Below are 13495 nucleotides of genomic sequence, written 5' to 3' on the forward strand. Positions count from 1 at the left end.
AGGAAAAAGGCTGTCTAGGGTTTGGGCACTTGGCTGGGATTCAGAAGATTTGGATTCATGTCCTAGCCATGTGCCGGTGACTTGCTGTGCAATGCTGGACATGACCCTTCAGCTCTTCCTGACTCAGTTGCCCATCTGTATAATGGGTACAACCCTCCCTTTCTCCTAGCCATTGCTTCCCTCATGTGTTTAAACAGGAAACTCTTTGGGGCAAAACCTCTCTTCTTAGGGGCTCATATAGCAATGGCACAACAGAGCCATGATCTCAGCTGAGTCCAGTGTCTATTTTAAGCGCGATAGCAGCAGCCTTACAGCAGCTGCTCCTGTCAGTGGAAATAAAGCAGAGAAGAGCCCCTCTATCACCTTGTTGGTAGTGCATTTCCAACGGTCTCCAAAGAAAGTTGGACAACGTGGACACCTGCATCAGACTAACCTCTTCTTTTGATTTTATTTATTTTTACTCTTTGTCCTGCTGTCCAGGAGCCTCTTCGATATGTCCCCCTCTCTCGGCACCCATTCTTTTCTCTCAGCCACATCAGTTGCATCTGATTCCTGCCTTGGCTCTTTATACATAGCTCCTTAACATTTTAAGAAGTTTATTTCCAAGGAGGGGGCTTCCCTACAGCTGCCCAGCCTCTGTTGGAGGAGAAATCCAGGATAGAGCTGAAGAAATATCTTTAAGCTTCTGCTTTACACAGAGATGCATGCATAGCCCAGTTGTTTTAATGTGGTCCTCGGCGGGGGGTCAAGCAGACGGGGTCCCCTCTAGCCTCTCAGGGAGAAGGTTAAAAGTCAAAGGGAACTTGATTGCCTTCCTAGCAGTGTCGTTCATGTTACCCGAGGTCACAAGGGCCAAACCGCCTCTAGATTTTGAGGATTACTAAGCCTTGCAGCTCCCCGGAGACTTCCCAAAACCCAGTGATAAAACCACAGCTCCATTAGCTGGGAACCACAGCTTGACGTTTTCTCCTCTTCTTTGCATCCGTGTCTCCAGCTGTGCAAGAGGAGAGGCAGAGGGGGAAAGATCGAAATGAGAACGAGGTGGAGTCGACAAGCAGCGCCAACGAGGACATGCCCGTGGAGAAGATCTTGGAAGCCGAACTGGCGGTGGAGCCAAAGACAGAGACGTACATCGAAGCAAACATGGGCTTGACCCCCAGCTCGGTAAGGAATACCTCCCCCATTGTAGCCCAATCTGTGTGGGGCCTACATAGCGAATAAGACCCTGAGCACTGCCACCCTGCCCTGCATAATATCAACATGGTGACTCATGTAGATTAGAGGAAAAGACAGCGTGTTGTTGGAGCAGTAGGTCTACAACTCGGAGGTATAACTTCTAGTCCCATGCCTGGCATAAGCTTCCTTAGATGACCTTGCCTGAAAAGGTAAGATGCCCTATGATGTACTTTCCCCATCTATAACATGGCAACCATATGCTTCTGTGACTTAAGGAGGGACCCAAGATAAGCCTGCGCAAGCATAGGTAGATTTAGAAGAGTGCACAAAGCATAATTTCTTTTACAGTAATGCAGTCAGCCCTACAACACATCACAATCTAAAACAATCCTTGACTTGAAGAGGTTGTCTTCCGAGTGATCCCCAAACCCCCGCTTTCTGGCTAAATGCAAAACTATCCCAGCTGGAAAATCTGGGTATGAGTTTTCTAATTGCAAAGTTGTGTAGATGCATGGTGAAGGGGGAGGGTGTATTGCTCTAGAGGAAAAGGCAATCAGGACTTGTGGTAGAGGTGATCTCTTTTATGAGACCAACAAGATTTTTGTAAAAAAAAATCCTTAATTACAAGCTTTTGGGCACAAACACCCTTCATCAGCATTGGAGAAAACTTGGGTGAAGGTTTGGATTTTAAGCCCGCTCATTTTTCTGGAGTGGTTAGATCTTTGTTTGTAGCACCACCAAACCTGCTATATGATAAAGGTTTGGCTCTTTATGAAACCCTGTCACAACAGTAAATATCTAGTGTGTACCCCAAACATGACCTAGCACTCCGCTCAAAACCCCCTAATTTTAGAAATAACACTTTTTTCCCCCTTCTTTATAGGGCATATAAGGCTTTTGCTTTCATTACTGTCTCATCCCTTGCTCCTCTGGGCATGATTGCTCTCTAAAGGAAGCAGCTGGCTATTTCTTGCAAATTTATAAGGAAAGAACCAGGCTTCTGACTCCACTCCTAGCCCTGCTGTGGGTTATATCCAGGGGAGCATTGGGATGCTGGAGGACTGGAAGGCTCTAATTATAGAAAACCCAGGGGAGGAGAAGGAGTTTGAGGCATTTTACTTATTGATCTATGCTGCTTGAGTTGCTATTAGTTAAGAATTTTTAGTTTGATTTTTCTTATGAACCTTTCCCCTAACATGGGCAAGCCAGCCAGGTGGAATGGCTTGGTAAACCTCCCCACCCCCAAAATAAGTACCTAGCCTGAATGGTTTCTTTTGGGAGTAAGGAGGTGGGCCTTAAAGCATATAAATCCCAAATGCTGGGCAGCTGGCCAGACTATTCAGAGTCTTGTTGGTGCTGGGATGGGGGAGAAGTGGTGGGACTCTTCATGGTCAGGCTTGTAGGACCGGTTGTAGCTGATAAAGAGATTTAATGTTCAATTTGGACAAGAAATAAAAGGTCTCTGAAACAATAGACTGCAAGTGTGAGATAGTCAACTGCATGCATTCAGAATCCATGTATTGTAGCAGGTTTGGTGGTGGGGAAAGCCCAGGTTATCTAGCTTTGCAGCTCATCATGCATTCATAAAGGTTTAGTCTAACTTGTGGGTACCTTACTTAAGAGACCATATAAGAAACTGCAGGATAAAATAGAGGGGAGGAGAAGAGCTGGGATTGTAGGTAGAATGAAGAAGGCAGAGACCTTGGGAGCGGTGAGAAGTATTGAGGATAAAGGAAGAATTGTTTTCTACCAGTACATCTCTATCAGACCCTTTTGCACTAGTCTAACCTTAAAAAAGCACATTCCTCCATTCCATAATGGAGAGCACAGACTGACCCTTACTTGGGAAACTGGTGTATTCCCTCCTACTTCTGTTTGCTTTATTTTAATTTATTCAGCCCCTTTGGAGAAGAGAGCCCCATGTTTAATCTGTCCAAAAACAAGGTGCATGATTTCAAGCTAGGGTAGAAAGTCCACTAGACTTGCAGAGCTTCACTCTTGCTAAGCTTTGCCAGTCCTCCGTATTTAGGGCAGGTGAATACCTATCACACAGGTGAATAATACCTATTACACATGACAACGAGCTGCTTTCCTACAGAGTTACAATGAGTAACTTCAGTGCTGAGGCATGTTACACCAATGCCTGTAAGATAAAGATAAAGAGTCTCCTATTCAATGTGCAACATGTTAAGGTCTGCCCGAGACTGCCATGAGCTAATTCCTAATATCAAAAGGTGTTGTAGGGCTGAGCCCATACCGAATAACAGTGCTTTTTGCAGAAATTCTTGGTCTTTATTTAAAAACGAGTCCTGTCTGCTGTCACTAATTACATGTTCTCTCCCACTTGTTCATAGTTTCCTTCTGCAATGGGAAGCTGTTGATAAAGTAGTTTTTCCACCTAGAATTGATGGCACAGTTTCTCTAAGCTCCTTTCTTTGCCTCAGTCTTTTTCTGCGAGGGTTGATGCTGGGCAAATGATCTCCCGATATCTTTGCCCACAGCGTGTCTTTGCTTCTAATTGCAAGAAGCATGCAGATTATATACTCCAAGCCAGAGTTGCTTAAACTTGCTCCAAACAATGCTAATTTGTCTGGAGCTCAGAGGCAGATAGAGTCACTCAGGTCTTAAGTTTCAGAGGTGCCCTTGTTAGCTTATTATGCTTGGCAATTCTATACAAGGAGCCAGGTGTCTTTTAATTTGTCTGTGAAGCTGAAAACACACCTGAAATTCATTGACATCTGGGTTCAGACAGATCTGTGTTTCAGGGCCTGGGATAATGCAGTATTAGTCTGCAGCCTGTTTTCCAATGGATGCCTCCCCTTCCCTTCCCCATATTCTAGTAGGCATTTCTCAGAACTGAGCAGTGAATTGAAGATATTTTGGATGGAGCATAGCAAAGGTTTCACAGTGTACAGCAATGCTAGCAAAAAAAAAAAATGTAAAGGACATTGGAGTGGGAGGACTGAGGATGCAATGACTCTCTCCCCCTTAAAGAGAAATCCCCAGGTGCATTGCAATGTTTGCATGCTGCATAGAAGGGTCCATCTAATATTGCACTCAGTGGTTCCCAGGCAGGCATTTGATGCCACATTAAGCAAACAGCAGAGATTTCTGATCGCCCTCGAGCAGCGGTTGGCTTTCCCAGAGGGAGGAGCGGGACAGCGGTGCTTTGGTTAGTGCTGGGGCCTCGGCTTGGACAAGCCCGTGACGGCGATCAGGATTAAAAAACTCTTTAGGGGAGTTGTAGCGCGAGTTGTGCCGACGTGAAAACAAACCCCAGAGAGGGAGCTAAAATAAATGGCTTCATCTGGCACCGTGTCTCTCCCAGCTTCTCGTAGCAAATTGAAAGCCGGTTGCTGCATAATTCAACACGCATTACTGCGAACAAGGATGTGTAGTGCATCTCAATAGAGGTGGGAGGCTTGTTGAAATGCCCTATTATTGTTGAGCGGCTTCTGTCAATGAGGTGACATTTGTAGCAGGTTGAACAGATGTACAAGATCAGTGGCTCAGCAGCGATGAGGTCACGAGGATGGAGAGAGAAGTCTGTCTGCCCTTCTTTCAGGCCTCCCTGGAGAGCCACTGTGATGGAAAGGCAGACAAATTCAGTGCCTAATAGAGACAGAATCAAATCCAAGCTCTTTCCCACTAGCCTGCTATGTTGGGTCCTTGCATGAATGCCCCTGGACCGTAGAGCATCTGTTCTCAGCGCTGCCACTCGCAGCTCTCTGGCACCTGGGTATCAAACACGATGGCAGGGACTTCCTTCGAGGTTGTGCCAGATTTGGGTTGAGGATGCCAGGGCCCTTCCCATCACAGTCCCCGGGACTTGATCTGCCTGCCTTCCAACCGCTCGGGCCGTGACAATCTCTTCCCAGGCCTGTGAGACTAAGCTCCAGTGACTCCCCCATCCTCTGTGAGAGCAGGAAATCTAGGAGGTGGCATATAAGCCTGGCTTTCTAAGCAGGTAAAGCATCGGGTCCATGCAATGACAATGCAATGATCCCAAAAGGATCCCCCTGCGGAGAAGGATGCTATTGCTCAGGCTGGTTATGAGCATGCTGGAGTGAGACCCAGGGAAGAGCAGAGCTCTGCATAAGAAAACGAGGCTGGATGATGTCTTACGCAGTGACGTGTGCCAATGCTTGGAGCATTTTGGCAGCTCCAGTCCTGCTGGGCTAGCAAGGGGTTGTCTGTGTGGATGGAGGGGTGCATATTGACTGAAGAAATGTAGCTATTTGAGCCCATCTACCTTATGATCCGCTTGCCTTTTTTGAAGGCAACCAAGTGGAAGCGATCTAACATCGTTGCAGTCATGCGCAGACCTGTCTCTAGCTTGCGCAGACCTGCGTGTTGTGCTGCAGCTCCGAGAGTCAGAGTTTTAAATGCTCTCCATTAAAATGCCCGCCGACAGCACGATTGCACCTCTGTGCCGTGGCAGCTGGGGAGTTGCTCGTCGTGACACCATACGTCAAATAAGTTCACGTAGCTCCAGCCTCCACTTCAGACAGTCCTGGTTTCACATAGCCCGTATCGGAAAACCCTCCACGGTGCTGAGCAGCCCTGGCACATGCCTGCTGTGGGGACTCTCCTCTCTTTGCAATGCGTCTGTGGAGAAGAAAGGTAGTTGCCCATCTCTAGGTAGCTGACTGTCCCCTGCAGCCCTGAGGTTAGATGCTGGCTTCATTTATTGACCCCAACAATTAAAAATCAGCCAATCGTCCTGGATTATCTGGGACTGAATTTGAAGAGCGGGACGTCTGTCCCAGATTTGAGCAGCTGTGTCCAAAGTTGGCTCCAGGCAGTGCCCTGATGAAGGCCAGCATGCAAAAACCCCATGGAGACATTGGCTGCAAAACTGATGGTCAAGTTCAGGCCTATTCTCAGCTGCCCATGGCGGATTTGGGGCGGTGTCCCAGATTTTGTTGGATGAAAGCTGGTCGCTTTACCTTGAACTGCATAACAAGTGCTGAATTTTGCCTCCACCGATCCACCCCTCTCCCTGCCCTTCTGCCCCGATCAGTGGAGCGGGCCTGAGCCTCGGGCTTCTGCAGCGTCAGCATCACCTCGACCTGTAACTGAGAGGCCTCATCCCCATTAGCTCTTAATTGGCATTTGCAGGGAGGGTTTCAGGTCACTGTTTTCTGGAAGATGCCTCCAAGCTCATCTTCTCCAGAAGGATCAGGTGCCGGCGTGTCCTTTTCACGCTGTCACGCTCCAGCACCGTGCCCATTTCATTTGCCGCAGGAAGGATTTGCTTACCAGGGGCCGAGGAGGGTTTCCAAAAGCTCTCAACAGATGATTTCGTTGGAGGCAGGCAGAGTTTTTCCAGCTCGCGAGGGCGATAATGTTAGCTGCGTCTCATGCTACGGTGATTAAAATTCTGCCCGTAAACACTGTGGCTGTTCCCAGAATGGAGATGTGAGGTATAATTAAAGCACTTGGAAAGGGCTATCACACGGACATGGGCTTGTCTCTCCTCTCCGGCCCTGGCATGGGCTGATGGGGACGGCCTCCCAACCTCGTCAGCACTCATTCCAGTCATCGAGGACGTGACCCCTGGACCCATTAGCCCCCGGAGGGGAGGTTTAAACAAAGCCCCGAGTCCACAGTGCTAATCTCTGTGCTCTTAAAGATGGAGCCATGCCCGGCTGCTTAACTCGCTGCACATCTTCTCCGGAGGGGAAGCCTCATGGAGGAAGCCCAACTCTCAGAAGCAGAAGAAAATCAAACAGCCTTTGTTGAGAGAGCTTTTTTCATGAGAATTTCCTGTTTTAATGCACGCAGCTTGAAAACAATGGGTTTCCCTGTCGGGTGGGAGTCTCCTCGAGCACATAGTCTCCCAGCTGAGTGTGCACATGTGAACTGGACGGCCGTCTCCATCATTCCTGCACACGGAGAAGCAGAGCTGGGCTCTTCTCCCAGCTCTGACTTCAACTTGTATCGCGAGGAAGGACTGAGCTGCCAGGGTCTAGGTTTTTTGGAAGTGACTTGTCATTCCAGTTGTCTCAGTTTTGTGGGGAGTTCAGCTTGGAGAGACGTTTTCTTCTCCAGGTGAACCGCCCAGATCTTTGGCCACTGCTGAAATGGTAGCTTTTGCGACTCCCTATTCTCCAGCTGCCCGCCATGTACATCAAGGACCATTTTTCCCCTTGCCTCACCAGGATGATAAGGCTTGACCTCATTCCTAATGGCAGACAAGGTTTTTTGGGTGAATCTGATATCTTTTATTAGACCAACTTCAATAGTTGGGAAAAAAAAATTCTTAGCAAGCTTTTGGGTTTAAAAACCCTTCCTAATAGCACTTCAGGACTTTGGGTGAAAGGCAGCATGGGCGAGCAGTGCATCCTGCAGTCTCTGCTGAGTGGGGTTGTAACTGGTGTTGGGATTCAAGCTCCCTTCCAGTGTGGGAGGTGGGATGATTAGATGCGGATGCTGCTAAAACGAGGGGGATCTGCCTCATGACTTCCCCTGCCGCCCCTTGGGCAGCCCTGTACTCTCTGTTTTCAACCTGACGCCTCCAAGGAAGAGCACCCATCCTAACAGTGACTCTCCCTCTGCCTGAAGGAGGGTGTTTGTACCCAAAAGCTCGCAAAGAACAACTTTTCCAACTATTTAATCGGTCTAATAAAAGATATCGCATTTACCCAAATAACCTCGCCTGCCTAAATCCACAAAGTAGAGCACTTCTTTCTGTGGCCCCAGGCCTCCAGGCCATGTTGGCCTGCTACCTGGCTTCCCTCGTGCCCCTTAAAGCAAGGAAGGAGCAAGAAGGGCAAAAACTCTTCAGAAATTCCCAGCACCTTTGAACTTAGCCTTAAACCCAAGACTGCACCCATCCATCTCTACAAGTAACAGGTGAAAATACTCCGGTGACTTAACACTTGCCAAGTGCTTGTTATTTTTAAGTACCGAGGATTTGAGCTGTTGGCCATCTAGGTGCTAAGTTAACATTTACTTTTATGTGGCTGCAGAATAATCTAGGGTAGGCACTTTCGCGAGCGGCATCGTGGTTTCTTTTAAGAGGTTAAGAGCGTGGATGTCTGGGGGTCAAAAGACTGGGATTCCTGTGTGTTAGTTGGAAAAAGTTGGGGGAGAGCGGATATTTTTCAATATTTTAATTTTAACACTTTTCTCTGCAATGGATCCATATTTTCAAATGATTAAAGCAGTTTCTGAGTCGCGAAGAATCAAGGTAAAAAACAACAGGGAGCTGTTTGGCTTACGGGACCTCAGCGCTCCTTTAGAAACCACTCTTTCCTTCCCTTCGGCTCCCTTTCTGCTTCCTCACTTTCCCTTTTCCGTCTTGCTCGCTGTGCTGTTTTTTTTTTTGTGGTCCTGACTTGTAGACCGCATTTCCGAAGGATCCTGTCTCTCTAAGCGGCCCCTTTCTGGTCTTAGTTGTGGTGTGGTCATTAAAACTTGATCATTTCCTTTCCGAATTCTCCTTTCACCCCATCTCTCCTCCTATTCAGGTGGGCATACCGTACGAAAGCCAGGACCTGGTTATACATCCTTCCCCCACATTCCTGCCCCCAGGGATCAGAAAATGATTTTTTTTTTTGGCAATTTCTCAGTTGGTCTTATAAAAGCTATCATTTCTGAAGCAAGAGTTCTAGCTTTTTGCATTTCTTCCTGCTCCCAGTACATTCATAGGTCTACATCAGTTCCCAGATGCAATGTCTCCTGGGCTTTTGGGATGGCCTGTGAAGGTATTATTATGGCCATTCTCTCTTTTAGTGGTAAAGAGGTGACTGCAGGTACTTCAGACACATCCCGAGTGATTTTTATTTCTACAGTGTTAGAGACTCTGCTTATTGGTCCAGCTTGCTGCATTGCATGTCTTGTTCCTTCAAGACCTCATCTGTTAGACAGGAACATCCCTGAATGCATCTGGGTCAGTAATACGTCTGCTGTCTGGATACAGGTTCTAAAAACCGATCATGCACTTGAGGCTGTGAAAAAGGCAGGGAAAGAGACATCTCCCCCCATGGAGAATACAGACTATATAGACTCATAATAGGACCGACTGCAATACCATGAGCTCCCGCTGGCTTTGGTGGGATTAATCCTGTAAATTCCTATTCAGCACAAATAAGCATATCACATTTTGCACCTGTGAGACTCGCGCTTTGCTCTGCAAAGCATCGTTGCTTTAATGAGGACTAGTCCATAGATAACGCACGGCTCATTGTCAGCAAGGGTGGTAACGTTTGCTCATAAATGGATAGGTGGCACAGGTAGTATATCTTCGTACACAGGCTTCCCTGGGTTACTCTGATTTCCCCACGCAGTCCGCCGGTAAAATAAATTCACATTCTCTGTTCTTGTTGTAAACACTGCTGTAAGGAGGACAAGAACGGCACTTCTGCTTTGAAACGGAGGTCTATAATTGTGTGCGCACATGTAGACTCATGCATACCCCTTTAGAGATGTGAACTGAAGTTCGTGTGTGTGTGTGTGTGTGTATACACACACACACACACGATAATTCTTCCCTTCTTCCACCAGGGTTGGACAATCTGTAATCACAAACCCACTTGAGCTGTTAGCAGCTCCTTTAAACAGGGATTTTGTCTGTTTAGGCTGCGTGTCCTACTGAAGAGCAGATGGTTTTTGTTATTGGGTCGTATTTCAAAGGGAAGGATTTTCCTCCGGTTTTAATGCCCCCATTGTTGTGTTTTATTGAATTACGAGATCCTGGCGCTCCGAACATGTGAACAGCACCCTCCCAAGCAGCAGGAGGCTGGGAGAAAGCGGATTTCCTCCTCCACACACACTCCTCCCTTTCTTTCGTTTTGTTCTGGCTTGGTAAAGGTCCAGATTTGCACCGGCCAGAGCAGTGGTTCTCAACCTGGTTTGTCTCTAAGCCTCCTTCATTGGACTCAAGGCCCCGCTTGCAAACTGCCAGCTTTTAGCTTCCACTCAGTTTTTGACTATAGAAAAACAACAGAGCAATTCTTCTGTTGCAGAGGGCTCAAAAAGACCCCACAGGAGGTCTGAAGGTTGCTGACTCTGGATTCCTAGTTGAAACCTCTGGGTTTATCTTGTAAATCATGCGTAGGTGATTTCACACCTAACAGTGCTAATATTGCACAGGATTTGAGACGTGAGGCCACGGCATCTTGGTTGAGGATCGCTGGCAGATGGAAGGGTCTATTGGGCAGTGCACTGGGCTGGGTCTTAAGGGCACGTCTATACATACACTTTAATGTGCATTAATCTATTTGAATGCTCATTAAAGCATTATGTAAAAAAAGTGCTTTTTACCTAATGAGCATTAAAATAAGCGAATGCACATTAAGCATCACTTAAAAAGCACGCACTTTACTTATGCCAGGCAAATGCACATTTTCCTAGTAGCTCAGGATGGAGGTACTAGATTTAATGCTCGTTAACTAAAGCGCATTAATGCATGTGTAGACATGCCCTAAGACACTGAGGCTCGTTCCCAGCTCTGGTACTACAGACCTGCACCGGGCAAGCAACTACATCTTTCCCTGCCTTTCTCCTCCCACCTTGTGCTGCCTTTGGTTGTAAGTGCTACAGGGCAAACTCTCCCTAGGACCTCTTGTGCGCTGGGGCTAGGTAATCTCAGTACTGTTCAACGCTACTCTGATACAGATCATTATGAGCAGAATGACGTGGAAGGACTCTGTCAGCTCTCCCCCATGCTGCCTGAAAAAGTTCACAGAAGCCAGTAAGCTCAGCGCCTTAGAGCCTGATGGGCTGGTGCGAGGAGTTGGTGGTTTCTTTGTAGGTGGGTCTAATTAGCCACGTCTCCGTTCCCAGGTCCCTGGGTGATAAAACATCAGCAGCAGAGATGGAACTGATGTCTCTGAAGCAACGAGCAATGCATTTCCCCTTAGTGCCCAAACCCCTGGCCTCAGTTTGCTTGTGTGGGCACATGCTAAACGTCCCCCCAACCATGCAACATGTCTCCTAAGATGCATGTCTAGCCTGGGAAGGTCACACACAGGTGGGGGGGCAATGCAAGGTAGTGCATGGAACAATTGATCTTGCTCCTAAAGTTTCTCAGAGAGAGAGGATCCATCCCAGCAGCTTCTCTAAACCTCCTCCTTCATGGTGCCTCCAGCTAAGTGCTCTTTTCTTTGCAGCCCAACGACCCGGTAACCAACATATGCCAAGCAGCGGACAAACAGCTCTTCACCTTGGTGGAATGGGCAAAGAGAATCCCCCACTTCTCGGAGCTGCCGCTGGATGACCAGGTCATTTTGCTCAGAGCAGGTGAGTCCTCACTGGGAAGGTATAGGAGGGAGATCTTATCAAGACAGGTCAGGGCAGGTGGTACCCTCTTCTGGGGATGGGTATTAGGTTTCTATCGAGTACAATACAGCTAGAAGGTCACCAGTTGCTTCTGAGTTATAGCCTCTGATCATTCAGTTGCCCGGTAGAATTTGAAAAGCCTCAAGAGACACATCACCGAGCACGGTCCAAAACGTTAAGCCAGCTGCAAATCGGTCCATTTAATCTGTGATGATAGGCAATTGCAGAGATGACTGTAGCAGAAGTTTGATGGGCTGTTAAAATCCGAAGGGACCGTGTAATACCTTCCCTCTCGCTCTGCAACTGGAAAGAGATCGGGTTTGGGATTTTTGTGAAATGTCCTAAAATGGTCATAATGAGAAACAGAAATGGGGAAAATACGACCCTTCCTTCCCCACCCACCCAGATGAAAAAATAACAGTCTGTAGGCTCACGCTGAATTTCCTTTTGCCGCAGGAGACCTGCCGATAGGGGCTTCAGGGGATCAAAAGCAGCTAGGTGTGAAAAATGCCTTGTTCCATTAAGCACATTTCAGCCCAAACGCTAGAAGCTGTGCACAAAAGAGTGGAAGGGGCGAGATTGGAGAAGTGAGAACTTGCATGAGTGTGGGCTCGGGTATGAAACTTTGTGCAAGCCAATCAAAGAGGATTCAGCTTGTTCCCCCGGAGTAGTTTGCCTGCTTACAAAAGTGGAAGCCCGATTCTTTGTGAGTGCGTTACGTTATTAAAACTGCTTCCCGAAAAGGATGACCTTGGAAGAAGAATGCCATAATTCATAGGTCTGCACTGTGCACTTTAGTGCTTGGTAAATCAGAAATCAGAGCTCTGGTGTACTGGTGAGGTATAGTGCTCCAGGGGGATGTCTTGGGGTTACAGCACAAGGCAGGGACTCAGGATACCTGGCGTCCATGCCTGGGATCGTTGTGCGACCTTAGTCACTCTGCACCTCAGTTGCTCATCTGTAAAATGGACATAATGCTTCTTTTGCCTTGTCTGTTGAGACTGTAAATTCTCTGTATACGCACAAACAGTGCCTTGCATAGTGGGCCTCCACTCAGCTAGGGTTTCTAGCTGCCAAAGAAATGTCTTCAAATAATATCTGGAGGACTGAGTTGGAAATTTTGCATGGTCTTCAAAATGCGGTCGCTAGGAAAGCCAGGGGACTGGAAGACATGGGGTCCTTGCTTAGCTATGCAATGCTCTGCATCCTGGTCACGTGGAGTACAGACCAGGATTAAGCATGTAAGCACTGAGGACAAATGTTCTCTCAATCAGGGGGACCCAGCTGTGGACCGGGCTTCCAGAGGAGGTGATGTGTCCCAGAGTGCGACAGTCTCCGCCGGGAGATGCTGCATTATTGTCTGCTTCAAAAAATAACCTTTCACCATAGGGAGAATGACACAATTAATACACAGCAATGCAGAGAAATACCAGGAAAGCTTTTATCTCCAAGAAGGGAGAAGAGCCAAAGACTCAATGAAGTCGATGAAGGGAGTTGCTGTTGAATTTACATAGAAGGCATCCTTTTCTGTAGTTATAACAAGGGATGGTTTCCCGAGTTTTTAGCCATTCATTCATTTCTAGCTCTTCTCCACTGATTTTTTTTTTTCCCCTCCCCAAAGTGTATTTTTGTAGAAAAACCTCAGTATTAAGCGCCTGATTGTTTTCCCCACTGCATTCTTCTGATCTTACTTGGAAAGGACCCGGTCACTATAGACAGGACATTGCTTAGGTTGGGGAAGTCAAGTTAGCAATCGGTCTTCACTGTCGCATTTCAGATTTCTTAGGACTTTGAAAACTTCTCAACAACTCCAAAATATGCACTACTACAACCCCGGTGCCGTTGTGGACCATGCTCAAGCATGCATTTGTTAGCTGTTAGGAGCTCAGAAACTATTCAGACCTGAGCCCCACATCCAGCGGCCAAACCCAGAGAAAGGTGTAAGCACTGTGTAGTAGGCAGGGGCGGGATAATCCAGGTCTCAACCTGGAGAGGTCATTTTGAGCCATGATGCACAAAAGCAGATGGCCCT

The 13495-nt window shown here is 47.5% G+C and overlaps 1 protein-coding gene across 3 annotated transcripts in view; it reads left to right on the plus strand.

The window, feature by feature from the left end:
• The window catches only part of RXRA (retinoid X receptor alpha), a 194199-nt gene that overhangs the window by 158862 nt on the left and 21842 nt on the right, over nucleotides 1-13495 (plus strand). For all 3 annotated transcript variants that reach the window (XM_006261955.4, XM_006261956.4, NM_001317143.1), the window contains 2 exon segments: nucleotides 995-1164; nucleotides 11295-11424. In XM_006261955.4, coding sequence (XP_006262017.1) covers nucleotides 995-1164; nucleotides 11295-11424 — 300 coding nt within the window.

Source organism: Alligator mississippiensis, chromosome 12 (assembly GCF_030867095.1).
Source record: "Alligator mississippiensis isolate rAllMis1 chromosome 12, rAllMis1, whole genome shotgun sequence".
In the NCBI taxonomy this organism is placed as follows: Eukaryota; Metazoa; Chordata; order Crocodylia; family Alligatoridae; genus Alligator; species Alligator mississippiensis.